At 42.0% G+C, this 27588-nt stretch overlaps 1 protein-coding gene across 1 annotated transcript in view; it reads left to right on the forward strand.

The window, feature by feature from the left end:
- Window positions 1-27588, forward strand: part of DIS3L2 (DIS3 like 3'-5' exoribonuclease 2) — a 180675-nt gene that overhangs the window by 5247 nt on the left and 147840 nt on the right. The window contains 4 exon segments of the mRNA XM_063408228.1: window positions 12939-13097; window positions 13377-13519; window positions 18729-18782; window positions 22895-22996. Of these exon segments, the coding sequence (XP_063264298.1) occupies window positions 12939-13097; window positions 13377-13519; window positions 18729-18782; window positions 22895-22996 (458 nt within the window).

The following is a 27588-nucleotide window of genomic DNA, read 5'->3' on the forward strand; positions in this document are numbered from 1 at the left end:
TTATGAAAACCCTTTGAGCACCCTGGGGCAGGCTGTGGGCAGCAGGGGACTGGTCCCTTTTCATGTCCTTTCAGTGGACAGAGTGATTGCTCTGGCCTTAGAGAAAGCAGAGTGGTTTATGGAGCCCCAAGCAGGTATCTCTGAGTCCTGGAGCTCAGTTCTGCTGGTGTGTGTCTGTCTAGAGTTCCATATAGAAACTGCTTTTCCTAACTGTTGGAGGCTTTGCGGTTGAGAGAGCTGAGTGTGAACAGAACTTCATTGTCCCTTGTGTGAAACATGACATGGTCAGGCTGGATTCCCTCTATGGCATCAGCACTCTTGGATTTGGGAAAGTGAAGCTGCAGATAGAGGAATCCCACAGTTGTTCCCTGCTGCACAGTTTTAACCTCTGCGAGATGAATCACTGTAAAACCTCCTGCTCTGAAATTTCCTCCCAAACAAAACCTAATAAAACAGAAAATAATCCTAAAATGTCACTTTAAATTGTGATGCTTAGAGTTTTTAAACTAATACAATTTTCCTCTGGCATTTTTCCCTTAAATCTCCAATGCTCTAGATTCTTTGGGTGCTAAAATTTGGTTAAATTTCTTTAACAGAAACTTATCAAGTCCCTTGGGTTGTTTTCTGGTTTTGATCAAAGGCTCTTAGGGTTTTTCCATTTCAATCCACAGTTAGTAATCAAAATCTTTTTTCAGATTGACTAAAGTTGTTGTCACAAAAGGGCTTAAAACCTCCTTTTTCTTGAGGACAGAAGTGCTGACTCTTTCTGCAGCATCTGTCTGTCACATGCTAGGAGTTGAGATTTGCATGGCTGCTATGTGGAACTTCAATATTTGTGATGCTTTGCTTTGTCAATAAGTAGTTTAGTACAAGTGCTGTGTTTCATTTGGAACAGCAAGATTTCAGTTGCATTTTAAGTACATGCACTTGCCAGCCTGTTTTTGAGGGAAAATTGCTGTTTGATAGCACAGTCCGAGGTCTGCTGGAAAGCTTAAAAATCAGACATCTTCAGAAAAAGACTGTCCTTCAAATGTGGAATACCACCTCCCAGCCACACTTGATTTCAGAGGATCTTGGGAACCAAAGTACCTGGGAATGAGGTGGCTTTGTTGGTGTTGAAGCTTGGGTAGAGCAGGATGCTGGTCAAGGCTGCTTGCTCTGAGTTAGGTTCAGATTTTGCAGGCTGGATCTGCAGACAGCTTCCTTGGGCAGAACACTCTCAGCTTCCCTAGGTATCGTCCTGAGGCTCCTCTCACTAAAAGCTTCAGAGGTTTATGATGTGATGCAGGTATCTTGCCCATCTGTCAGGGTCAGCATGCCCCCTGAGTAGAAGCAGACAATTCCTGGGAAACAACATGCCTCATGTGAAACAGTGGAAGATTTCCACAGCGCCTTCTGATTTATCATCTGCCTGACACTTGGCATTTATTTGCCCAGCCTGTGGTACTTAACCAACTTGGGCAGCTTCCACGGAGGAGTGGTGCTGGCAAGCAGGCTGGTGTTTAGCATCAGAGCTTTAAAAACAATTGTGGCTGTTGGATGGTGGTGTTGTGCTTGTGGCTTCAATCCTGACATTTAAAAGGTTCAGGATAGGTAAAGGAAATATCCTGGATTGGCTTTCCTGTGTGTTTGATGGGCACAGCCACTCAAGAAATATCAGCCTTAATAAGACGGCAAAATCTCAGGTATTTTGTCTTCCCATGGTACACTGCAGTATAATTGTGTGTTTGCCTTTGTTTCTCTGGTGGAACGTCAGAGGAAGAACCACAGCTTCTGCTTTTCCTTTCTTGTTATGCTAATTTAGGATAATGATACTTTTTAGTGGGGAGTCTTCCCATTCTTTTGTGGTGAAATTCAGTTCTGAAGAATGCTGTTATCTCCCTATCTGACACCAGCAAACATGAGCCAGCAATCTACTAAAGGCCACAGAATCAGCTCAATAAATGGAGAATGTTGGTTGCTGTGGAAATCTTTAAAATGTAGCTAATCTTGCCAGGTTCAATGTAACGTTGCTTAGATGACGTAAATCATAGTTATAAGATATGGGAGAGAAGGGAAAACTGGATTTACTGTATGGCCCCATCTGAGAAACACATGAAAAATAGAATGCTTCTTTCTCTAATGGTTTAGGAACGTCATCACAAACATAAATTTCTCTGGCTTTTGATAGAAAAAAATGTTGCATTCCTGAATCTTGTGCAACTAATGTTTTTGGCAAACATCAGCTATAGTATGTGAGTTAATATCTGATGTATCCTCTCTCGGGGAGATGAGATCTTGCCCTTGCAGGGACTATGTTTTTTAGATGTGATCTAATAACTGAGCCCTGAGCACACTGTGCTGCAGCAGGAGCCCTTGCATTTGGCAGCAAAGCTCTCTCCTCTGTGAATGAAGGAGCTTCCTTCACCTCCTAGTGCTCAGGTGAAAATGATCCTTGGTGGAAATACCTGTTGCTGTTAACCTGCTATTTTTTTAAACTTTTTTTCTACTCACTCAGCCATTATGTAGTGCAGGTAACTATGCTTGTCAGTGTGGTGTTGATCCTAGGAAAATAATAGGCTCATAGAAGAACTGCATTGATTTTTAATTCATTTAAAATCTTTTCTTTTGTGACTTGTCATCAGTTTATTTAACAAAGGTCCTGTTGAGCTCTTCAGTGTCAGTTTCTTATGAGAATAGGGTTTTGATGCCAAAGGTGTGAGTATGGATGCTAGTGTGTGAACTTAATTAAATCACAGCGCATGTGCAATGGTTTCAAACCTGTTTAGTCAAACTAATTAAATGCAGCAATAAATTTAGAATGGTTACCAACAGGTGTGTCTGGTTCTTGCAGTGTCATGTCCTGACCCTGTGCTGTTTAATACATCTGTCAGTCATCAGGAAGAAAATGTATAAGTAGCATTGAAAAGAGTTTTTTGATGACTTGCAGAGTATTGAATAATGAGGGTAGTTACTTGCAGCCATCTGGATCACTTGGTGGACTGGGAGCAGGCAGAACAAAATCCATTTATCAGATTGCCAGCACAGAGCCTTGATAGCAGCGCGAGGAACCCGGTGTGGGAAGCAACAGCTTGGAAAAAAGTTTTGAGCTCTTGATGGATTAATCAGCTGAACATCCTCCTCCTGTGAAATGCGGCCAAAAGGGTAATGTATGAGCATGGGAACTGGGAGATGGAGTATGGACTCTGTGTGTCTTTGGCACGGCAGCAGCAGCTTCTGGAGTGTTGTCTCCTGTGGTGATGCCCTCGCTTTGAGGCGGGTGGTGATGAACTGATGAATACCCAGAGGACAGCCACAGGGAAGATTAAAACGCTGGGATCGTGAGTGATTTGAGGAACCCTGCTTCAGTTATCACAGAGATGCTTGGGGGAGGGGAGTTTTCAGTAAATTGCCTACATGGGGAACAGATGTTCAATAATAGGCTACTCAGTTGAGCAGATTATGATATAATGCATTTGAGGCTAAACAGATCCAGGCTTGAAATACAGCACAATTTAGCAGTGAGGGTGAATGACCATTGGAACAGTGTGGTATGGGGGCTGTCACCAGCATGTTCAGAAGCCCTGATAACAATTTCCACCCCTGAAAAGCGCTGTCACTCAAACAGGAATTAATTTGTAAAAGCCCTCTGTCCTCTGCTGTCCCTGAGGTCAGTCAGCGCACACACCCCGGTCAGGTCTGGCCTGTTACTCAGATAATGTCTAAGTGTCTCCTTCATCATGGATGTCCAGGTAGGACGGACAGGTTTTTGGTAGCTGAATTCAGTGGCTCTTGTGGTTCCTCTCTATCCTGTGGGTGATGTGGACTTTCTCTGCTGCCCTTCCTCTACAGCTCTGCTCCTAGCTCTCCTGTCCCAAGTGCTGTTGCCCATCTTTTGCCCTCCCACCCCAATACCCTGCAAACTGGCACCATGAAGTGCTGTGGGCTGCATGTCCTGAACTCCCTCTTGTGGGGAAAGGCAAGCTATGGAGAATTGAGACTTGGCTGGGACAGGGTGGAAAACAAAATGTTGTGATCTATTGCATAAAATAATGTCTTCTGTCACAAAAATAAAAATTTCCAGGGTGCTGAAGGAAAATGTCAACACTAGCAGCTGCAGCCCACAGATGTATGGGGCATGTCCTGCCTTGGAGAATATTCCAGGCTCTGTGCAAATAAAAGCCAGCGGCCAAAATGTGGTTTTGTTCAGTTTGTATGTTTTTAGGCATTTCCCCCCACTCTACTTGGGATTGTGATTTATGTACCTACTGCACTGAGTGGATAGTATGGGGAATGGTTCATCAGCAGCAGAACACATTCAGCAGTACCTTGGGTTACCTCAGGATATGTAGGAATTTGAAGGCAGTTCTTTGATTTCTTCAGCTGTTAATGTCTTCTAATATGTTAGCATCTCCTGTCAGGTATTTTGCTTTTCAAAGCCTTTTAGCTTCTTCTGTTCTTTGAGCAGAAGAAGAACTTGCTTCTCTCAAACTACTGAAGCGCAGAAAAATCAAAGACAGAACTTCCACAATATTGTGTTTTTAAAGTGTTTTTCTTGAAGTCTTGAGGAAGCCTTTTCACAGTGTAGTTGCTGGATAAAACAAAGAGCAAAAGGTATTGTGGAAGATGTTTAGGGAAGATGGAAGGATGAGGGGGAGTGGAAGCAGCCCTGACCCACATCCCGAGGCAGGAGTGGAAGGCTGGAGGAGTGCAGTCATCAGGCGGAGTAGGTAGTGAGGAGGTCACGAGCAGGGTGGAGCAGGTTCACAGAGAGTCCTGAAAACCAAAAGAGATGTACCCCCTCCCTGACAACACCACTGCGCTGCTGCACGCAGCTGGAGCACAGTAACTATTTTGATAAACTTTTAGTCTATTGCTACTAAATGAGTTTCGTCACCAGCCCTCCGTTCAGAGCCTGGAATGGTATCTTTGGCTCTTGCACTCCTGTAGTATTCCTACAACACAAACCCTGCTGAGGAATTGAATAAAACTGCAATTACTGTCTGAGTTACTGAAGTCAAAAGCCTGAAGCATGAGGATGCTTGGAAGTGTTTTGGAAGTGGAAGCATGGTGTAATGAGCACATGATCTTGGCGGTCAGGAGCAGTTTCCACAGCATTGTTTTCAGCAGCAGAAAGAATCCATTGTGCATTTTTCTTCATTTCAGTTTTTCAAAGCCTAGGCCCTCTCTGAAAGCCAAAGTCAGCAAGAACGTTTTCCCTAGTTCCATACTGAAATCTGGGGACATGCAGCACAAGAGTTTTTAATAAGTATGTGCTGCTTAAAGCAAAAGAGCAGTAGCAACGTGTGCCTTCCACCATATGTGTGCTTCTCACCTCATTTTCATGAGTCTGGAAATGAGCATCTGTCTCTGCTCCTGGCTTTCCTTAATATCCATGGACATGCCACTTTTTTGCTACCTTCATTCCTAAGCAGGAGTGTTTCTTCCTCAGTGTTTCGTTCTAAGAATGTTGGATGTCTGAATCTTACGATCAGCTGCAGTGGCACAGTCACTTCCAAAGGCAGCTTATGGCCCTGAGAACTCCCTCACAAACCATGACCAGCCTGTGTTTCCCCACCTGGAGTCACTGGCTGGGGGACAGGCTGCCTGTCTGTAGCCAGCTTGTTCCCCATGTGGTAAGGATTCCCTTTGTTCTTTTTTTGTTGGACTCTTTTGAGCAGATCTTTTGAGCTTCTGCCAAAGCTGTTTGGAGAATCACCTTCTCCAAAGAGGCAGGGTGAGAGAGCTCTCTGTGTTTGCTCCTGGGTGGCTGTGCTGGTGGCTCACAGTGTGCTGGTGCACAAGCACAGCCATGCCTGCAGACAACCTGCTGGCTGGCACAGGCAGAACTCTGTGTGTTGTGGAGAGTTGCTGGTAGCCAGTTGGGCTTTCCTAGTCCTTTAAATTACTGCTGAACTTACATTTTAGAGCTGTGTGGACTGGCTTTCACTTAACACGATGTCTTCTCATTTTATTTTGATTTGTCTTGATGGTGGAAAGTTACATTTAGATTTGTGCTGTGGCTGGACCCTGGTGACCCATCATAATAGTGGTCCAGGCTGGGGGGCCTGGGAATTATTTCTGACAGCTGGATTTCAGGACAGCATCCACTCAGTTCAGGATATTTGCATAGAATTTGCATTTTGGCTGAGCCCATGCATGTAAATGTAGGTTTGCATTGTTTCTCTTCTTTGAATGACTGTTTAATTAACTTTAAACTTAATTATGTAATCTACCATCTGCCTAAATCCCTACACTTATATCACCATTCTTTTCTTGTTCCACCAGGGTATTCCTTTTCCTGCAAGTTTTCCCTACTTTTCAATGATTAAGATAATTTCAAATTGTTCACTTCTTTGGCTACTTTTGAGGAGGACTCGCAGGAATGTTGTAGGAACTCTCTTAGCTTTATGGTCTGACTTGGACCAAGCAGAGGAATGTGCTGCAGAACCTCAAGTTTAAAATTCTTTGAATTTACATTTCATGAGAGAAGAAGGATCTTCTTTTATTTGCTTGTGATAAGGAGAATGCACTCTCAGATTTTCTTTTGGACTCCAGATTGAGCATCTGAAATATTGCCTCCCATGTTTATCTCCTTCTTTTGGTCTCTGTTGCAATGAGACATCACTGAACTGATAACGTATCTCCAAGTCTTGCCTTTCCACTCCTACATCCCTAATTAATTCTTTCCCATTACATCCTCATTTGTCTCTATTGCTTTGTCTTAATCTTGAGCCATCTACTTTATTGAACCTCTTGGCTTCAAGATACTGTAAAATGCATGGAGGTGGTTCTGTTCCAAGGCTGTCCAAGAACTCTTTTACTTCATGTTTAGAGAAAGTGGAAGCACGACTGTTCCTAACAGGTTGGAGCAGAGCTGTGCTTTCAGTGAGCGTGGTGGATGGAGTTTGGTCCTGTATGTGTATTATTGGGGCTCTAGCACAAAGACAGATGCAAGGAGTGTCTTTTTAATTCCCCATACAGAACTCCTTCCCTGAGCAACTTTACCAACAGCTGTCTTTGTGTTTTTCCTTTTAAAACTAGAACAAAAAAGGATTTGGCTGTTACCATTAGTGGTGCATTTAATCTCTTAAATCCGCAAAATATTTTGCAAAACATAAATAGTTTGTTACTTCTGGCCTGCCTTTGACTGGTGTTTTTGTTGACATAACTCACATTTGAGATCACTTCAATGCTGTTTGTTGGTTTTGCCTGTTGTTTTTGCCTGTGTGTGGTAATTTGATCCCGGATATTGTAGTAGTCATTTAAGTGCTTGGAGATTTTTGACTTAGTCACTTCTATAATATGGCATCTACTGGATGTTGCTGGTGTATTAGAAATTCAAAACAATCTAACAAACACATTTTGGCTTTTAAAATTTGAGAGAGAATTATTCTAGAGGCTTCTTTGAGCTGCAGAAAATATCGAATAGCTTTGAAATTGCCTGTTTAAGGATATGAAAGGGGCAGGCACAGGGATCCTAGCAAAACCACCCTGATGTTAATGCAGTTTGTACTGGCAAAGTGTCTTCTGCTGGGAGAGTTTATTTGACTTTGGAGAATAAAGGGGCAGTTGCCTGGTACAACGGTGCCAGCAGTAGGACTGTGCCTGTCCAGAGCTCCTAGCCAGGAGCTGCATCCCCCCAGCTCATCAAAGCTGTGCAGAGACAGATTCACAAAAGTACCTGAGTTGAGTTGTTCAGGGGCAATGTGGGATTGTGGATTTTTTATGTCCCAGATGTCTTTCCAAAACAAGGCAGAGTTTGTGTTGGCTGAACTTTAGTATTGAGACTATTAATACACCCTGTTACACATCAGCATCCATAGTGCCTCATAAAGTTGCAGATAGAACTTCCTGGCAGCTCTTGGAGAGTATTCATTTGCTAAAAGACCAAATTTGATGGTTTCTAAAATTTGCTTTGTCAACTCTGCCAGGAGTCGAGGGCCAACTTGAATTTATGGATCTGAGAGATGACGCCTTGGGCTGCCTCATGGTTGGACACTAATTCATTAAATCTCTAGTAAGGATGAGCAGAAACATGCTTTATTTAACTTTCTTGCTATGTTTAACCTAGTCTAACTTCAACAGGAGTGTGGGACTAACCACAGGCTGGTATCAGAGTAGTTCTTGTTGTCTTTGGTTGATTAATTTCTGCTTATGGGGCTAGGGCAGTGTTGGGTGATCTTTTGGTAGCTGCCATGTCTTCAAGATCATGGGTGTGTCCTTATCATGTCTTACTAAGTGCACAGCTGGGTTGTCTTGAAGGAAACTGGTTTAAGTCATTGAAATGAGTCAGCAGTGAAATGGAACATTGTAGAAATATGGGCAAATATTTAGGAACTGTGTGCTAAGAGTGTCTCATTAACTGATAACAAATTGTTCTATTGCATGTTATCAGTTCTGGGTATATGCTTCTGTTTCTTCTCACACTTATACTAACTGAAAAACAGGGTTTTCCAAAGATTCCTTGCCATATCTAGACCATGATCTAATGCTGGGAAGCAATGGAAAATCCTCTTAGAAATAGCAGAGTTAGTGGAGATGTTGGTGTCCAGTCATGGACTGATAAAAGTAAATAGCACATACAAGTATTTTGTATTGGAAAAGTTTGTAACAATATTGTTCTGTCCAATGCTCTCAACATAAATTCCTTTTTTTAAATGCAAAAGGAACAATTACATGCTGAGATAGTGTCTGGAGGGTCAGACACTGCAAAGGTGTTACAAGCACTGTTGGGGTGCTTTCACAGTCCTGCCCACCCAGGGAGCTGCATTACTATTGTAGGTATCTACATAAATAATATAGATCGTAAGAAAGCTGGAAGTTTGGAGGTAAAAATGTCTGGTGAAAATGTAGATGACCTTCGGTAGGAAAGGGAGAAACTATACCAAGATCTCCTTATCTTGAAATTCACTTGGATCTCTCAAGTAAAACTGGTTCTTGCTGGATCCTGGATTGGAGTTGTCATGGATGTGCTGATGAAGATTGTGATACTTTCCTTCTCTGCTGATAGTAATCAAAGAGATTGTCAGGTGTGAGAGGGCAGTTAGAATGTTTTATTTTTGGTAAATAAAATTGAAGGTCTTGATTCTTTCTTATGTAAAGCAATATGCAAATGTTAATATAAAATTGAAGACTTTCTGGCCTTGCTAACTTCATGTTTAGTTGAGCATTTTAGTTGATTTAGTTGACCATCTAGTTGATTAACTGACTAATAGATGCAAATTTAATTAAATGCAATACTTTTCAAAAGCTAAATTCTAGAGTGATTTTGTATAAATTATGTCAAAATGAGATGATTTAAAACATCTCGCCTCCTCTCTTACTGTAAGCCAGATCAATTATTCTGGGAAGCTGCCTGCATGCTTTTTTCCCCCCCTCAGATAAGAAAAGATTAATAGGTACTTAGGTTTAAAGACCAAAATGTGCCATTGTGTGATGTCATTGTTGTGATGGAGATGAAGTGAGGTGGTTTGGATTTCAGATGGAGCTCCAGTGCTGTCCTTCCAGTAGAGCTCAGCCAGCCCCTGCAGCCTTTCTGCTCCATTTCCTGGTGTCCATGGTGAGAATAAAAGAGAGTAACTGATTGTGAACTGTTCCAAAAGCCCACAAATGCACCCACTTTTCTTTCACGTCTCTCTTTCTGTGGAGGTTGGAGTTGTGTGTTTCTACTTCCCACTGGTGCTTCCCTTTGGCTGGTTTGAAGGTTTCCTTGCTCTGTGGGTGGAATTACTGGTTCTATTTAGGTGTCCCTCTGTCAGTCTTGTAGGGAGCCTCCATGCCTGGTGCAGGTGTTGGGATTTTTTCAACTCAAATCTCTCTCCCGAGGACTTCAAGTACAGAACAGTCAACCACTTTTCCTCAAATTATTAGTTCTTTGTAATATCCCATTGAAAATAGCAGAATATTTAGAAATCCCAGGCAAGCATTGGCTACATTCAGAGGGAGCAGCTCCGCATCATCTCTGCAGCCAGATAAACACCCAAACGTGTTGCATTTGCTGCTTGTTGTGAATATTTGTGTTGTGCACTAGAATTGCTCAGTGTTCAGGCCTCAGTGGTTCTGCACAGCAGATGTTTGGTGCTCTGTGGTTGCTTCAAGTCTCCTTTTAGGGTGGATCTGTCAACCTCAGCTCTGCACTTTAGTCTTCATTCCACTGAAATGATTTTAATTTTTTTCTTGTGTTCATTTGCTTATTAATTTATTTAGAATTTGATTATTTTAATGCCTAGAATGTGTTACTACTTCGTGTGACATCCTGCCATGAGAGATTTTGTTCTATCTTACAAATCACTCAACTGTAACACCAAGGAAAAAGTGAGATTGACACACGTGGTGCTGAAATAGGATTTAACCATGTTTGTGATAGATTTTTCAGAAAGAATAATCTCAATATATCCTTTGCTATAGAGTGGTCAAGTTACAGTTTGCTTTGTAGAATGATGTCTGTTTATGCATCAGAATATTAATGCTGGGCAGTGGGGACAGCAGGAAAGCCCATCTTGAGAGATATTTCTAAATTCCAGTTTTAGGGACCAGGTGCATTGCAGAAACAAATACTGGCTCTAGTGAAACAGATGGTGACCTGTAGTTAGGTCTCTTTCTTTTAAAAGAAGAAATACAAGAAATTACAGTCATGCAGAATTTGATGTGTTCCAGTTGAATGCTAATTGTGACAGTTGCCTGTGGCTTTGTAACAGGGGTGGCTTTGTTTAGCTGTAAATGTCACGGCCAAGGGGGTCAAATACTATCCAAAGTGGCTGTGTGAAAACTGCTTTGCAGGCCAGCTAAGTTGAAGCAGAGTTTGTTGTTTTGAGTGAATTTTTTCTTTGAGTTTTGTTCTTGAGTTTGAGCAAATAAAAAATCCCACCACACAGCAAGCCCAAGGCTTAAGTGCTGAAAATGTGCGGATGCCTCTTTCCATATCTACCTTTTATCACACAACGATGCTTCTCCACCCTTTGCTGTTGCTGTACCTTATTTTTGGCTGTAGGGGCCCCAAATTTTTTCAACCATTGGACAAGCCAAGTGCTGGGACAACTCTTTTCTGCAGTTCCTAATTCTGGCTCTTAGCTCGCTGCCTAATCCATAAGAATTCTTTTGCTTTCCCCCTCTGCATTTTAGTTTTCTGCTCTCTTATTTTTTTTTCAGCTCCTTCTTAGCGATATGTTAAGATTTAGCCTCCTTTGTATCCCGGGCTCTTTAATTCATAGTAGTATTTTCTGTGACTTGCTGTCATAGAAACGAGGGCTTTAAAGGACCTTACGAGCTCGTGTAATCCATTTCACTACCTCAAGGAAAAAACTACTCTTCTTAGACCAACTCTGGCAGACATCTGTCTCACCTATTTTTAAGAACCTCCAACGATGCAGACTGCATGATCCCTCTGGGTGAGCAGCCTAAAATCCCTCCTGTTGCAGTTTAAGTCAGATTCCTTCACCAAAATGTCTCTGAAAACATATCCAGGAGCAAATTGCGTTGCCAGTTCTCTAGTCTGTACTTTTACTTTTGGTGTCTGTTTTTAAACTTAACTTGACCCTTAGGACATTTGTAAATCAGTTCATTAGGCAGTTGCAAATCTGTTTATTTTAGTTTCATCTCATGTGGGCTGTACAGGTTGTGTTGCCTCAGCTGAAACCTAAATTTGCTGCTGTGCTCTTGCCATGTTATGGCTGCAGCCTCTTCAGTCTCTGCCCTGGAAGCACTGTCAGAGTGTGAAAAGCTTGACTGTGTAGAAAAAGGCCCAACGATATTGTGTTATTGTGACTGAAAACAGAGGCCTCCTCTTTGTTTCAGCTTCCTGTTTAGAGACACTGCTGCGCTGTGTAATCTCTTCCTGGACTGGTCTGAGCTGGCACCTTCGGTTGTCTCTCTGCCTGTGATGGGGTCTTGCCTCCTGATTTAGGAGGATCCCTCCCTCCTGCTGATTTGCCCGTTTTTATATATATGAAAATTGTTTTTTCTCTGTGACTGGGAAAAGTAGCAGTTTTCTCTTCTTGCACCATATTTTTTAAAGATCTCTGCTTAAGTACAGCTTTTAAAACATTTTTTCCTTGCTGCTGTGAAGCAGTCTGCTATTTTGTTTGAGAGGGATACCACAGGTAAAAGAATTTGCCTTGTAACTTGGATAGCACCGTAGCAAATATGTTGGCATTGCACGTTTTCTGACTTGCAGGTACAAGCTTGGACCCAGGGAGCGTAGCCAGGAGGGGCTGGAAGGCAAAGCTGTGATGACATGTTCAGTATCCAGGTGGAGGGCCAAGAGGGCAGCTGCGCGGCGCTGGGTTGCATTCCAATGTGCTGATCCGTGGAACAGCGTTGGCATACGCTTTGGAAGCTGCTGCTTGCTCTCCTGGCTGTAGGGAAGGGGCTGAGGTGATGGCAGGGAAGTAAGGGGTGAGTCTCTGCAGAATATTTTCATATGATTGTGGCCTATTCTGAACAGGCTGGACATTTGGAGCTTTGGCGCTTCTTTCCGGTGTCCTTGTGTACCGTGCTGCCTCTGGTAGCTCCACAGTTAATAATTCCAGTGTGGGTTGTTAAGAATTTTTTTTTGCCTCCTTGATTCCTGAACTGGTTAATTAAGTTGTAGGGAGGTTGTATTTTCTCACTACTTGGGGGCTTAATGGGGTGGAGACTTTGGAAACAATTTAACAATTTCACATTTTATATGCTCTAATGAATTTCCCAGGATTTTGGAAGGGTTGTATCGAACTTTAGCACCGTAATTTCTAGCATTTTATTTATGCTAAAATAGGTTAGTGGTGTATTATGAAGCCCAAAGAGCCAACAGATTACAAATGAACTAATGAAGACATTGTTTCTCTTGGATAAAGGATATAACTCATGGTTGTAACTTGTACTGAAGAACTAGAAACCGTGAATTTCAGCAGGACCACAGGCTGGCACTGGGGTTCCTCTTCCCTTCCTTGTTATTTCAAACCTGTATTTGATTTCAGGTGCAGAAAAAAGAGGGTTTGCAAGAACCAGAAACAACTCTGAATCTGCAAGAACTCCCCAGCACTTCGATAGGAAGAGGCAACTCTCTGAATCGCAGACAGAAACAATGAACAATTCAGACAGCAGAATAAATCCCAGACAACTGGGAACTCCCAGAGGTATTGAAGCAATGTGTGTACACGCTTCAGGAATAAGCTGCCTTGAAGCCTGTGCTTTAAAAGATGGGCTGGGATGAATGCTGTTGACTTTAAAAATGACTGTTGATTATATGTAAAATATGATTATTCCAGGGTTTTCAGTGTTCTGAAGTTGGGTGCCAGTATTTCTAGGCAGACTGTTCTCAGAAGTTCAACTTCAAATATAAAACCTCTGTACAGATTCTGTTAAGACACACAGTCGTGTTTGGTGGGCAAAGTAACACGAGTTTTTGTTTGCAGGAGGATCCTATGCTGCTGTCCCAACATCGGGTGACAGAAAGAATCTAAATAAACCCACCCGAGGGAGGAAGAAGAGTATATTTGAAGCCTACATGTCAAAGGAAGATGTTTCAGCAGGACTGAAGAGGGGACAGCTAATTCAGGTGCCTGAAATGTTCAGTGTCCATGCTCTTGTGACAAGGCTGCGGAAATCACAGGCAGTTGTTGGAAAGCAGCAGCAGTTGATGACAGGGAATTGATGTAGCACTTGTAGATGCCAGAGGAACATATTTTTCTCTCTCAGGATGTTCTACAAGTGGAGTGGAATCTTCTATATTCCTCTGAAGTAGTTTTTTGTTTGATTGCATTCTGTAAAATTCCTGCACTAGTAGGAATTCCACACTAGTGATAAATTGCAGATTTCTGGTTGAATAGTCTGCTGGCCATGGTGGTCGTTGCTGGGGAGACACTTCCTTTTACAAATGATGCTCAAAACAACAGCAGTTGCTGGTAGCCTCTGTCTGTGTCTGTAAAAGTGAAAACAAATGCCTTTAGCAAGATACCTCCTGCTGAAATTTCTCACAAAAATGTTTGTATTTCCTTTTGGAGCAGCAAAACTGCAGCCATCATTAGGCAGCAATTATTTTCTAAAGAATGTGGGGGTGGACCTGCTGTCCTGTCTGCTGGATAGAGGAGATTTACATGAAAGCTGGCAGGGCTGAGATGGAGAAAAGCATCCTTGTACCACATTCACAGTAGTCCTCAACAAGGTGTAATGTTCTTCAGGACACACCTGGCATTGCAGTGAGATCAGAGTGGCTGGAGAAGAAAGGCAGGGGGAAGTCAATGAGGGCATGATGTCCACTGAGGCATTGTTTACCCAAACACACACAGGTCCATTGCCATCTAATTAGTGTTGTAGTGCTGGTGAGGTTGTGATACTTACTTTCATCAATACACTAGTCTCAAATGACATCACCTCAATTTTTGTCTGATTTTTTTGTTAGAATTGCATAATAGTTCTTGTATATCATTATAATGGCATAATCTCTGGAAGTGTGATGAGGATTTTACATAACAGACTGCCTCATTCCATCCTGAAGACCAATCTCATGCACTCTTAGCTTTGAGAGAAATCATATCCCTGCTGACAATCAGCATGGTCCACTGGGCTACTTGGACCTTAGGCCAGTGTATTTTTAAATACCATCACAGACATCTGTAATGGGAAGCAAATGGTGAGGAAAGAAATGGGAGCCTTAAGCTGTGACTTCCCTCATGGCTGCACTGGCATATGGCATCAGCTAAAGCTTCTGCCTTACCTTCAGGAATGCTTTTGGCATCATTTTTGCTAACACTGATAGTGTGAAGTGCAGTACGTGTAGACTGCCTATGAGGTCAAGTGCAGCTGCAGATGAAGCACATCAGGCTATGACTACTACCTGAGAATCCCATTGAAATGCTGAGTCCCCACGGACCTGTGATTGCATGATCCCTGGCAAAAGAATCCCTAATTCTTGTAAATGTGTAGTGTCTACTCCAGGTCATGTGCTGCGTAACTGGAAGAGTCATACGTGCTTGCTTAGGCTGTTTTCCTTTCATCCAGTTCCACATCTCAGGGAAACAATTGAGACTGTAGAAGCTGGATTTAATCATTCAGAGCTGAGTGTTAGATCATGGGCATCCCAGCTCAGTATTTCTCATCTTCAGTTCATTCATCCTTATGATTTCATCAAGACCATTCATCTCAACCAGGATAGGTGAGGTCCTGAGAGCAACTTCAGTGAATAGATGAGTATTCAGTGGTTTTCTCTACAATGGCAAGAGACAGAATGAACAAATCCCTGATGTTTTAATCCCCTAAAGCAGGGCATTGTTCTGGCATGGTAACCTACAAAAAGGTTCCACAAGAGCCTATGGAAGGGGAGGACAAACCTGTTGGTCTGAATCTGGTGGCCCTGAGGAAACTGGAGTGCTCCCAGGCAGCAGCATGCCTCTCTGAACATGGGCTGTCTCCTGGGGCATCCTGGAAACACTAGATCTCCTTATATTTGGATGAGAATTTGAGAGCTCCATTAGGGGGAAAAGAGCCTACCATAACACTGAGATTCTTGCTGGCCCTTGGCAATGCAGCTGTACAACAAAGTGTTCCTGACAGCCCAACCCACAGAAACAACTGGCAGATCTGGAGACTGCTCAGATGACACACAAGTGTCATGATTATTAGACAGCCCTAGATCAGGAAGAGTGCAAAATTATCTTTATGGGTGCTGACGTCTGTCAGTAATACTGATCTTAATGGCTTCTGGTACTGTATCTGACATCAGTCATGTTTTGATAAGCAGCACGAGAAGTGTGCCCTGCAGATTCCTGAATTCATTTAGTCATGCGACGTGTCCGGAAGCGTCCTTCCACAGGGAAGGGATCTGAGTTCAGGCACTTACGAGAGTGTAGAATTCCCACTTCCCTGCCCTTTAAACTGCAAGCAGCAGACACCAGGCGTATCGGGGTGGTGGGAATCACACCGGATGGCCCAAAGGCAAACAAGACTGAGCAACTCCTGCGTCGTTCTGTGAGCACACCATGGTGGTTATACACAGCAGATGAAATCGGGCTGTGTATTAAAGAGCATTGACCCAAAGGACTCTAATCATCCTCTGAAGCATCAGCCAGAAACTCGTGTCTGCTCCACGCCTCCAGCGTCTCCCAGACCCTCCCTGCAGGGCTGCTGGGGTCAGGCGGAGCCAACAGAGATGCAGAGCCTGCTTTGCTGTTAAAAGGGTGTTTTTCCTTGGAAAGCTGCTCTTCTGTGGATGTGAAAGCTGGGGTTTCCCTGATTTTCATGGATTGTTTTTTTGAAGGAAGCCTTGGTAGGAATCAGATACTTGTGAACCCTGACCTTTTTTGGTGTTTTGTACATACAAACGAATCTAGGCACATGTGTTACAATAGTTGTTATAAACTGCCTGGTTTGGGATGCTTGAGGTTTAGTCTAAGTACTGCCTTCCCTGGGTTTAGCAGAGCAGCTTGAGAAATCACAACCCTTTTGTGTCTCACTGGGAAAGTTCAATAAGGTTAGAAACTTTATTGGCAAGAGCCTATGAAGCTGCCTTGAATCATCAGAAAATGTTTTAGAAACCTTCCTGCAGACCTTGTTCTTCCCTTTCATAACAAAGGCCCTAATGACAGAAAAACACTGATAAATATAGCAGCTATTATTTGCAAGCTATTGTAAAATAATACAACACTAGTGTGACATCATGAGACTCTGCAGCCAGATCCTCACCCCCTAATACACATATGAGAACAGTTGTTCATTGCAGATGGGGAGAGTGACTGGTTCCAGATATGATATCACAGCGTGAAATGTACAACGTTGTAAATAGGATTTTCATGGGCACAGATAATAGGACCCATCTGCTTTCTAAGATAAATTTTGTGAGTTTCTTGCTTAAAGGAAAGAGCTGAAGTTTTTTATTGTTACTTGACATAAGAATTGTAATGCTGATCATAATTAGGTACTGCATATAAAATGCAGATATACAGACTGCACAATAAACGTGGTAACACTGTGCTCCTCTGTGTGTTTGCTGGAGCTGGGCATCCATGGGCATGTTGCTGCTCTGGTGCCTTCTGGGCTCTGGACACAAACCTTGATTTTTCATGTGCATGATTGGCATTTACACCTGACTGACTGACAGTCCCAAACTCTTCAAGGGGATTGTGCAGAGGAAAACAGGATATCCCCTCACCTGCTTGGTGCTGGTGGGTAAATCCACCTATGGGAATTGACTCATTGTCAAACAGAGCAACCACCCCTTTCCATTTTTTCCTTTCTCTATGTAGCAGCTTCTGATGACTGATTCTGGGAAATAAGTGGAGAACAACCATTGTGAGTTTTCCATCAGTGGGTACCAGTGCTACTAGGAACTGATGACAGCAAGTCAGCTCTCACTTTGCTTAAGCATAAAATACCCCAGGGTTTCTCTCAGTGGATCATCTTTGTTTCCATGCTGTTGTTCTGGGTTATACCTACCATGAGTAGGAGTGTCCTTGTTAGTACAAGTTATGTGGGACATAAAATGAGGTAGTATAGCAAATTACTCAAGTAGTATCTAAAGAGTATGCCATACATGCTGCTGGTAATCTGGTATTCTGTATTTGCTGGTAAACTTTAGCAATAAGTGCAATGGAAAATCTTTGTAAATCTGTGAATTCTTCAAGGCAACAAAACTTTCACATGTAATCAGGTCTATCTTCCTATTGGCTGAGTGTTTCCCAGAATACATAAAAAATTATTTGCTGCAGTAAAGTTTTAAAGAAGCAATTCCTGTGAGATGCTCCTATGATTGCTTAACACAGAAGTGCAAACAGATGGAATCTGTTCATGTAATAAATTGGCTAACATTACTTCAAATACTCAAGTGGAGAAATTTCTAAAGTTTCTTCCCAGAGCAGAAGCCTGTTGGAAGGCAGATTCCTAAGTTGCATTCCCATAAGATTCACATGCTATCAATTTGAACTGCAGTCACCTGAATCCTAATTTCCAGAATCCTTTTGGGATGCAAATGTGTAGCCTATAAGGCTTGGCTTGGCTCTGCCTTTCTCTTGGATGGACCTGAGTGCAGGCAGCAAAGCTGGTTGGTTTACTTTGGAGCGTTGATATGAATTTGTTGCAGGTGACTTGGCCTTTAATTTGGCAGATAACAAAGCAGAAATAGATAGACCATGGAACTTTCAAATGTATTTAAGATAGTTTGCCTTTAAGTATGTTTAAACAGAATTTAATCCTCTAGGCTTTAAATGTTTATTTTTGGAAAATCCTTTTAATTCTTTTTGGAAATGTACTTTATTATCACAGAGTTACTGCTGCTGTCTGTTTGCAGGAGCAGCCTAAGCAGCCAGAGCCCTGTAAGAAGGATACCTGCTGCCATGCAAGCTCAGCTTTTCTTTTCCTTTTTCCTTGTATCCTCCAAAATAAGCAAACCCAACATTCTCCTTTTCCAAGACAGAGCAAGCCAAATTGTTTCTATTATCCAGTTGTTAACGAAGTTGGTGGACGCTCAGCAGAAAACGTGTGAGAGGAACAGGACAGCTTGGATCCTCAGTTCACCCAGTAGCAGCAACAACTAATGATTCAACATCTCTTTGACAGACTGCAGTAGATCAGCTTAAGCCTATCATGAAACTGCCTTTTGGCTTGAAATTGCTTGGATGCTAAGTTGTCAAGACTTGAAATGTATAATGGAAATTTAGATGTATCTCTCATGTTTCACAGTAGATATATTACCCACAGCTCTCTAATTTAACTGGTGTTAAATAAAATTAATAAGATTCAGGCATAATCTTTCTCCTTCTTTTCTTTTTTTTAAGGGACCCTTGAGAATAAATCCTAAGAAGTACCACGAAGCCTTCATTCCATCTCCAGTAAGTGTAATTTTATAATGCTTTAAAGTTCATAAGTAAAGGTGCATTAAGATAGGAGTTATGCTGTGCACAGAAGGTCAGTCAGAGGTGAATGAGTTGGAGTAAATGAACACAATCTGGATTTTGTTTTATATCAAATATTCCCAACCAAATCCTACTTTCTCATGCCTCAAAGAAACACTTTGCTTGTGCTGAAGTTGGGGATACTGCAGGGTCCCACAGAGGCCAGCTGAAGTCAGGTTTGAGGACCACCAGATAGCGTAATCAGAAACCCTTGGTTTATGGCTGCAGAGGTTTTATAGATTTTCCACTGATTTAAGTTAATCTTCCCTAAACAAATATGCTCTCCGTTTTCGATCTGCTGCATGAGCTAATTTGAAAAGTCATTCCAGAAATAATATGCGTGATTCCTTTTCATGTGCCCGCTTTGGCACGGGCTGTATCTTGGTTGGCTTAGGATGTGCTTCTGCCACATGGGACTGGCTTGCACCTCTTCTCTCTTCTTTCCTTATTTTGACAGAAAAGAAGGACTCTTGCAATTTCAGAACCTTCCAGTCGGGAAGGTGACCTCACAGCTGGCACAGCCAAAGCTTTTTATCTGGAACTGACTTGGTCAAAGTGTTGCTGTTAATGAGAGAGTTTTATATTGAAATGTTTTGCTGGTGTGGGGATGAGAAGTCAGAGCCTGCCCTGAGACAGTGAAACACTGATTATGTTGTTGTCCCTGCTGCTGACAGCACTATTGTTTTGGGGCTTGGACTGAAAGCCTTGAAATTCATGGTGTTTTTCAGTCCATGTTGTCGATTTGGGGCAGTGTGTTGGAGCTTTGTTAGAGAAGGTTGGTGTTAAAGGGATGGGAAAAGGTTGGGGCTGCACAGAGTACATTAACATTAACATTAACTTGAGGAAGAAGTACAGAGCAGCTCTCTGGTACATCAGAAGGGAAGTGTGTAAGTGAAAGGAACTTTGATCCTTCCTTTGCCAGGTGTCCTTGCAGGTGTGGTAAGTGTAAGCTGTTAAATATATTCTCTAAATTTACAAAATGCAAGGTTAAAAGAGAAGTTCAGCTACTCTCATGAGTTATTTGGATGTGAGGCCTACCCCTAATGGCCCCTCTGGTGTCCAGCTGTTGCCTTGTGCCTGCTCTGTGTGCAGGAATGCATACATTAAGGAGGGTTAGCAGAGGTGCTTATCTCAGCTATCTTTCTACTTTTCTGCCCTTTATGGAGATGAACACTAGAACCAGCAGAATCAACACCTGGATGAAGATGACTTTGGCTTATGTAGTAGGCACAGTCATTTAAGAGGTGCTTTGGGAAGCTTATCCTTTGTATAACATTATTTGCCATATTGGAGAGGTTGCAGCCTTGGTGTTCTGCAGCACTTCCCATCATTGCCAGATGCTGCAAGAGCTGCAGCTGTGAAAAATCACCCTTTCTTTCCTGCTGTTGATGAGGGCACTGGAGCCCTTTCACTTCAGCTATGACTTGGCCATGGCTTCATGGAGTTCAGTGTGACAGCTGTTCACCTTCTGACACCAGAAGTCCCTGTGTGTTCCTTGCTGCACATGTGCTTTGTCTGCTCGTCTCATTGTTGCATGAACAGTTGAGGGGAAGGCCCAGGACTTTTTTCTTGAAACTGCTCAGAGAACCGACCCCAGGAATTTCAATCTCTGCCTTGCATCTCTGTGTGTTCCCTGCACAGAGCGGTGCGGTTTGAAGTGTCAGTGTGAAGGATGGTGCTGCTGAGCATGAGTGACAGTGACTGGAGATGTGCTGTGCTTGTGGGAGACACTTGCAGAGCAGATGAAAATACTGCACATCTCTTGTCAGAGGGGGATAGGGAGCACTGCTGGAGATATTTGCAGAGAAAGGCCCATGCTCCCTGGAGGAGGCTGTGGAAGCCTTGAGGCCATTATGGTCGATAAAGTAGATGCAACCCAGGGACAGCTAAGACTTTGCAGTGATTGTGTTCTGTTGTCATTCAGTACCATTTTAATTGCATTAGTAATCTGAAGCGTCAGCTGTGCAGAGGAAAAGTGGGATGCACAAATTTTCTTGGAGGTGCGTAAGTTCACCCAACAGTTGTGAGCCTGAAGCTCAAGATACAGAGATGTTTGTTTTTGGTGAGAAAACTGAAAGTGAAGGCAATTTTCTGATTACACCTTTGTTGCAGATGTTGAAATTAATTGCTGTAAAATAGGTAAATTTGTGTGTGTGTATATATATATATATATAGAGAGAGAGAGAGTTTGGAAAGAGGGTGTGTGGGTGCAATTAAAGACAAGACTCTTGCAGAGTGTGGAGATGCAGCTTTAACCAGATGGTGTGATACATCAGGCACCTTTAAAGGGAGTGGAAGAAAATGTCTTGTATTTTCATGGACCCAGGAGAAAAGGAAAATAGTGTAGAGCAAATTATTGTGAATGTCAGCCTGTGTCCTACAATACAGAGCAGCTACAGGTACAGACAAAAAAAACCCCAAAAAGACCTAACCCAAACCAGGAATTTGCCTGAGAAAGTGACTTTGAACATTTCATTTTTATGTATATGACAGATTTAGGTAAAGAGTTGGAGCTGGAGGGAAAGGGTGGGGAGAAATAAGGAATAAGACCATGTGTAAAAAATCTGGCTTTTTGAAAAGAACGGTTTCCAATTTGAATTATGTTGGTCCAAGAGGCTTTGCAATTTTTCTGCATCTTGTCATGGGAGGCAGCTTTCACACAGCTGTTGAGCTGCTGCTGCTTTTCTTTCTAAGAGTAATTTGGTCTCTTGGAGGACAGCCTTAGTTTCACATCATGGCAGGGTTCTTCCTTTTATTGTTTTGGTATCTAAGCAGAGTAAGATACTTATGTGATATTTGGGCTTCATGTTTTCAGGTTATAAAAGAAGTTTTTCTTGGACACTGAGTGTGCTGGTAGTTCTGATTGGATTTATTCATGCATCTGAGACTCAGTAGTGTCTGAGAAACAGCTGAAGTTGTGATTAAGACTTTAAATCTTGTAAGGCTGTTTTTTTCTTTGAAAGACAATGAAGTACTAATCTGAAGAAACTCAACCTCCAATTTTGTACTTCAAAACTATGCAAATATAACTCTTCAGAAAAAATATTTAAACTGGTCATATTGATACTAAATGCTCACATTGTTTGACATGTTCATTGCACTGTAAACAGACACATGGAATTTTTTGTATATTGAATTATGGGAAAGCAGAAATGAAAGCAGCAAGAGCATGGCCAATAATTATCAAAAGGAAAAAAAAAAAGACAAAACAGGCAATCCTTTAAAAACTAAAATCTTTGTGTTGGCATCTTCAGGAAACTTTGTTCACCCCATGGAGAAAATCTCCCAAACTAAATCTAAAATAACCAAATGCCAGACATGTCTGGGGTGGATAATCATAGTGTGTGCAATTAGTTGAGGCTCTTGTGCAAGGATGCTAACCCAGAATATTCAGAGAAGGTGTCCTGACATGTCTGTTACAGTAAAAGATCTCCTGGCTTGCAGTTGGCATCTGTGGTTGTCATTATTTGGGATACCCTCTAACATAAGTTGTTCCAAATGCAGACTGTATGGTGTTAACTCACTTAGAAACAAGAGACTGCATCCCTAACTCAGTCCAGACCACCTTCACAAAGTGCTCTGCTGATCCAGGAGCTGCATGTCCCTGCTTTCCCAGCTCACCAGAGGAGCAGTGAGAGCTGTGCATGGAGCACTTTGCAGAGACTGTCTTGTAAACAGTTCTGAACACTGGCTTTGAATGTTTGAGGTGGGAAATTAATGTTTCAAGAGCTGTGACAGCAGAAAACTCTACCTGTTCCCGAGAGTAACTGTAGAGGAACTGAGACAACACATTTGAGGGCTTGGCTCTGTCTTGTGTAAATAAATAGTGTGGAACTGCTGTACTGGCACATCCATACAAAGATGCTCGTTTGCTGAAAGATCCTGTATGTTACAGGGCATATGGTGAATCTGTTTTGTTCCTGTGCTCAGCTGCTGGGTGTTTGCCTCACCGGGGTGTGTGTTTTCTTGATGGCTGTGTTTTAAACCTCGTAACAACCATGATTTAATATGTTTTGGTCTGGCACTTACTTTTCTTCCTCTTTGACTAGGATGGGAGTCGTGATATCTTTATTGATGGAGTGGTTGCTCGCAACAGAGCCCTGAACGGTGACATCGTGGTGGTGAAGCTGCTTCCCAGGGATCAGTGGAAGGTCAGTTCAGTATATTTTTGCTGTGATTTGAGAGAAATCAATTACAATTATTACAATTTTCATCACTAGTAGAGCCTGAGACAGAGAACAGAGAATTTCCTGCATCCTACATAAACTGAGTTTATGCTGCTATTGATTAAAAGACTTTATCCATTACAATGTTTGGAAGAAGTGATACCTGAGGCGTTGAAGCCTCATTCTTTGCATGGAATGGCCTTCATTATCACTGTATGGGAAAGTCTGAGATGAGACTAGTTCCTAGCACAGTTGTCAGAGGTGACTCTTGGTATCTGCTATTTGGCTGTCTTCATGCTGTGGTGTTTTGGATAGCGCTGTGTGGGTGTTTGCAATTGCTCATGTATTTGACAAGTGTTGTTCACAAAGCTTTAGTTATGATTAACTCTCTCTAATTTTTGGGTCCTCAGTCCATGAAAAGCTTATCTTGTCACAGCTCCAGGTTTTGTGGTAATACCCTTCTTTACATGAATGAAGCATGTGTGAAATGACTGGAGCAATACAAATGTGGGACAATTGGTTTTCATTTTCATGTCTGAGGATTTCATTAAGATCACTGTCTGGGTTTTTGTTTGTTGTTTTTTTCTTTTATTTTTTTCTGCTGATGAAACTTCTTTCTCTAATCAAACTTTGTCCTTTCAAATATCTGAATAATTTTATCTTGTTTGCAGGTTTATCTTTTAACACTTCAGTGCTAGGGCAGTTTTTGCTCCTTTTCTCTAGTTGCTGGGAGATGGAAGCTACAGTTAGCAATTTTAACATGGCTTTTCACATGTAAGCATGACAGAACCACCACAAATTGTTTTCCAAACATGGTTTTTGAACTCTTCTTGAGAGTTTAAAGGCTGTTGTAGATCTTGTAGACAAAAGTAATGGTAAGGTTGTTTCCAGCAGAGTGGGGACTGGTCTGAACTACTTTGGCCTGGTCCTTTTTACTCAGTCTAGCTACATTCTCTACCTGTCTTTGTTTGAAACTATGTGATTTTACACTTGCAAATGCAAGGTGTTTAGTCTGGTCATTTGCTGAACCTTCTACCTATTTTGTTAAATCTAGTAACAATTGAAATGATGGTTTGAGACATATTAGGACTTGCGTCTTCTTTTTAAGTATGCATAAAATGAGTGAATGACCTGAGTATTTATTGACACACATAAGTACAAAACTAAACCTAATACAGAAGGCTCATAATCATAAGTGGGATCTTAGGTATTACAGGTATACCCTTATAGAAATAAAAGAAAGAGGTCTGCTGCTATCTTGGTAACGTCTGAGAACCAGTTCTGAGGGTCAAAGCAAAATTTCTTCCATAGCTATTCAAGACTTCAAGTCAGAGTTCACTAAAACTGTGTTGCTAACTTGTGTTTTGATCACCAAATTGATATATGCAAGTTATCTTTTGTATTAAACCATTTCACATAGATGGAAAAATTGAATAGTTTGGATGCTTAAATCCTCTGCCAGGACCTGCCAGCACAAGGGCTTCTTTGTAGGCTTGATAGAGGTTGCCTAAGCTGGAAGCTTTGTCTGCAGTTTTCCATTTATATCTGTCTCTAAACAAAGATAATGCCTCTCCCTCTCTCTTCTGTTCTCATACCTTCATATGTTCAACAGTAATGGTCTTTTATGAGTCAAAGAGGAAGGATTCAGAATGTTATCCCTGTCCTGGGAAAATGCATGAATAAATAGAACTGTTAGAGAAGTGGTATCTGACTGCAAGGAAGCCATTCAAAAGACTTGAGTATTTTGTAATATGATTATGATTCTTCTGTGGTGAATTTAACTTTGCCAAATGAAGTAGCTGGAACATGCCAGTCATGTTTTTCAGCCACATAGGTGCTGCCCTGTGTAGTCTCATTTTTTCTTTCTTGCCATCAGCAACTCAATCAGTGATGACATCCCTTTTCCCCTGCTCCCCAAATCTCCTGCTATGTGCTCATGTTTGTATTAGTTCTTTGGGAAAGGTGCCACTAAGTTGCACTGAAAGATGCTGCCTTCTGCCAAGTAATTCATACTGATTAATGATAAACTGTCACAACCTATTCTAGGTTTTTCCATTTGTTTAGTCTCATGCTGCTGCAAAGCTGCCACTTAGGTGTATTGAGGGTTTTCTCCTTCCCACTGGGCCTTTGGAACAAGCTGAAGAGCTTCAGTTATTTCTCTGAAAAATGTAAATCAGATATATGGTATAACTGATGCTCTCAGAGGAGGCTTTACAGGCTCTGTACATATTGGTTTGTTAGGATTGAGATGTGTGTGCTGATTATTTTTATCGTTCTCTATTCCCAACACATTACCATTGAGAAATGAGCTGGGGTTTTGCTGTTGTACCACTTGCTTGCACAAGATAAGGCTGTTGTTTCAGCAGTGTGTTGAGTCTGTGCCTTCTCAGTTGTCAGTGTCCTGGATGGTCTCTGGATGCTCTGGGGGAAGATTCCCATTGCTGGTGCAGGTGGTTCCATGGACCTTCTACAGTCACAGTGTATTCCTGTGTTCCAGTAAAGGCAGGACTTAGCTGGCACCTCAGTTCAATTTACATGTGTAAATGGGAGGAAAAGGGAAAACCTGTGACTGGTAACAAACGATGGATTTTGGATAGAGAAACCTGTGTGTTTGCTTGAATTGCTGAGAAAACCAGGAGCTGCCCCGTCCCTGGTGAATTGGTCATTGCAGGTGAAGTGAGGGAAGAGCCTCCATCTGCAGAGCAGTTTCTTGAGGGATATACTGGGTCCCACTGAGCTGTAATGGTGAGACCCTACACACAGGTATAAATGCCAGAGTGACATGTAAGGGGATGGTGAAATACTTTGGATGTGTGGTTAGACTTTATGTAATACCTGCTTGAGAGAGATAGAGCCTTCTACTTCTTGGCTCAGTGGTGAGAAATTTATTAGGCTTGAATTTCTCAGCATTGTGTCCTTCCCAGCATGTGCATCAATTGCTTGGATGAGCTACCGTGGTCCTCCCTGTGCTTATTGTGTCTGGTCTTAAAGCTCTGTTTGTTCCCGCGTCCACTGGAGAGCTGCGCGCTGTTCGGCCATGATCAGGTTGTGAGTTCATCGTTCTCTGCTTACTATTAGTTCTGATCAAGAGCCAACAATTTCACTGTGGCACCACAGACTTGAAGGAGAAACTTTTTGTCCCTGAAATTTGTTATCTTGCTCTCCTGGAGGAGGTGGCTGTCAGCTTCCTGCCAGGCTTGAGTGGTGTGCGTTGCGGTGACCGCGGTTGGAGGCTGCGTTTCAGAAGTTCCTCTCCTGTCCTCTTGTGTTACATCTTGGGAGTATTGAGGTGCTATGGTAACTTTCAAATATTTAGCTTTTGCAAAGTAAGGTATTTGACTTAGGCTGTTTTTCCAGGTACTTAACCTACTCTTAGCAAATGAAGTCAGAATATCATTGCAGTTTGCAAGACTGTCCTGACTTCAAGCTGTAGGTCTTCCCTGAGTCTGTGCCTTTATCTTCTGGAAGAACATGACAATAAAAGATAGCCAGTGACAGGATTTGCCTCAGTCCTTGTCAATTACTGTGATAAAGAAGAAAAATGGTACTTTATTTCTTGACTGATTTTCACTGCCTTAACTTCCACCCTTGGGTTCTTATTATATTTTACAGAGTTGTGCTTACATCAATTTCAGAAGCTTCAATTATGCAGTGGTATAATTACTGGAAGTCAAAGAAAATGTTGATATTGTGATTAGAGCAATATTTTGTAGGCTCATTAAGGAGGCAAGCAGTGTGTCAGTATAGAGGATAAACCTAACCTATTTTTCCTCACAGCCTCTTTTTGCTCTTTTGCTGCCTGCTTAATTGCCAGACAGAATTTGTTTAATTTCAGGTATCTGTTTTGGTTTTTCTTGCAAGATGTCATTTCTTTGGTGGAAGGAAATAGCATAATAAGTCATTTGATATCACTTGGGGCTTGGATTCCTGGCCCAATCCCTGGTGCTTTTAGAGTAGTAGTTTATAATGTGGAATGTTTTTCATGACAACCGTCTCATGTATTGCACGCTACAGCTGAAATTTTAGTCTTTGTCTGAAAATAGTACCCAGACAAGGACTTGGTGCTGCCCAAAACTTCAAAAAAGAATTTTAGGGTCGAACTCCCTATTGCTTGCTACAGTATGCCAGGTCTCCAGTTACGCATATATGTATAGATAAAATAATTCCTGATTAACCTGCTAGTTTCTCAGAAATTAGTGCAAATCAGTGCCTCTGCTGTTATTTTATTAATGATTTCCTTATCAGCTTACAGTACTTCTTTGCACGATTTCCAGTCCTTTTGATATTGACAGAAGGTGTTTAAGGCCAAGGATATAGAGCTGTTCATTATGTACAGTGTGTGTTGCTGGATAATAGGATAATGGGCACAACATTTTAGTCACAGAGTGTCCAACAGTGACAGAAATGGTAATGCTTCATAGCTCATGAAAGCACATGTTCTCTTCAACACTGAGCTGTCAGATGCAATACAGTGCAGCAGGAGATGTTCAAGCTGCCTCTTCTGAGCCATACATCACAGATAAATATTTGAACACTTTCTGTACAGAAGACATAAAGTACAATTCACTTTTCCCAGC

The sequence above is a fragment of the Prinia subflava genome, chromosome 11 (assembly GCF_021018805.1).
Source record: "Prinia subflava isolate CZ2003 ecotype Zambia chromosome 11, Cam_Psub_1.2, whole genome shotgun sequence".
In the NCBI taxonomy this organism is placed as follows: domain Eukaryota; kingdom Metazoa; phylum Chordata; class Aves; order Passeriformes; family Cisticolidae; genus Prinia; species Prinia subflava.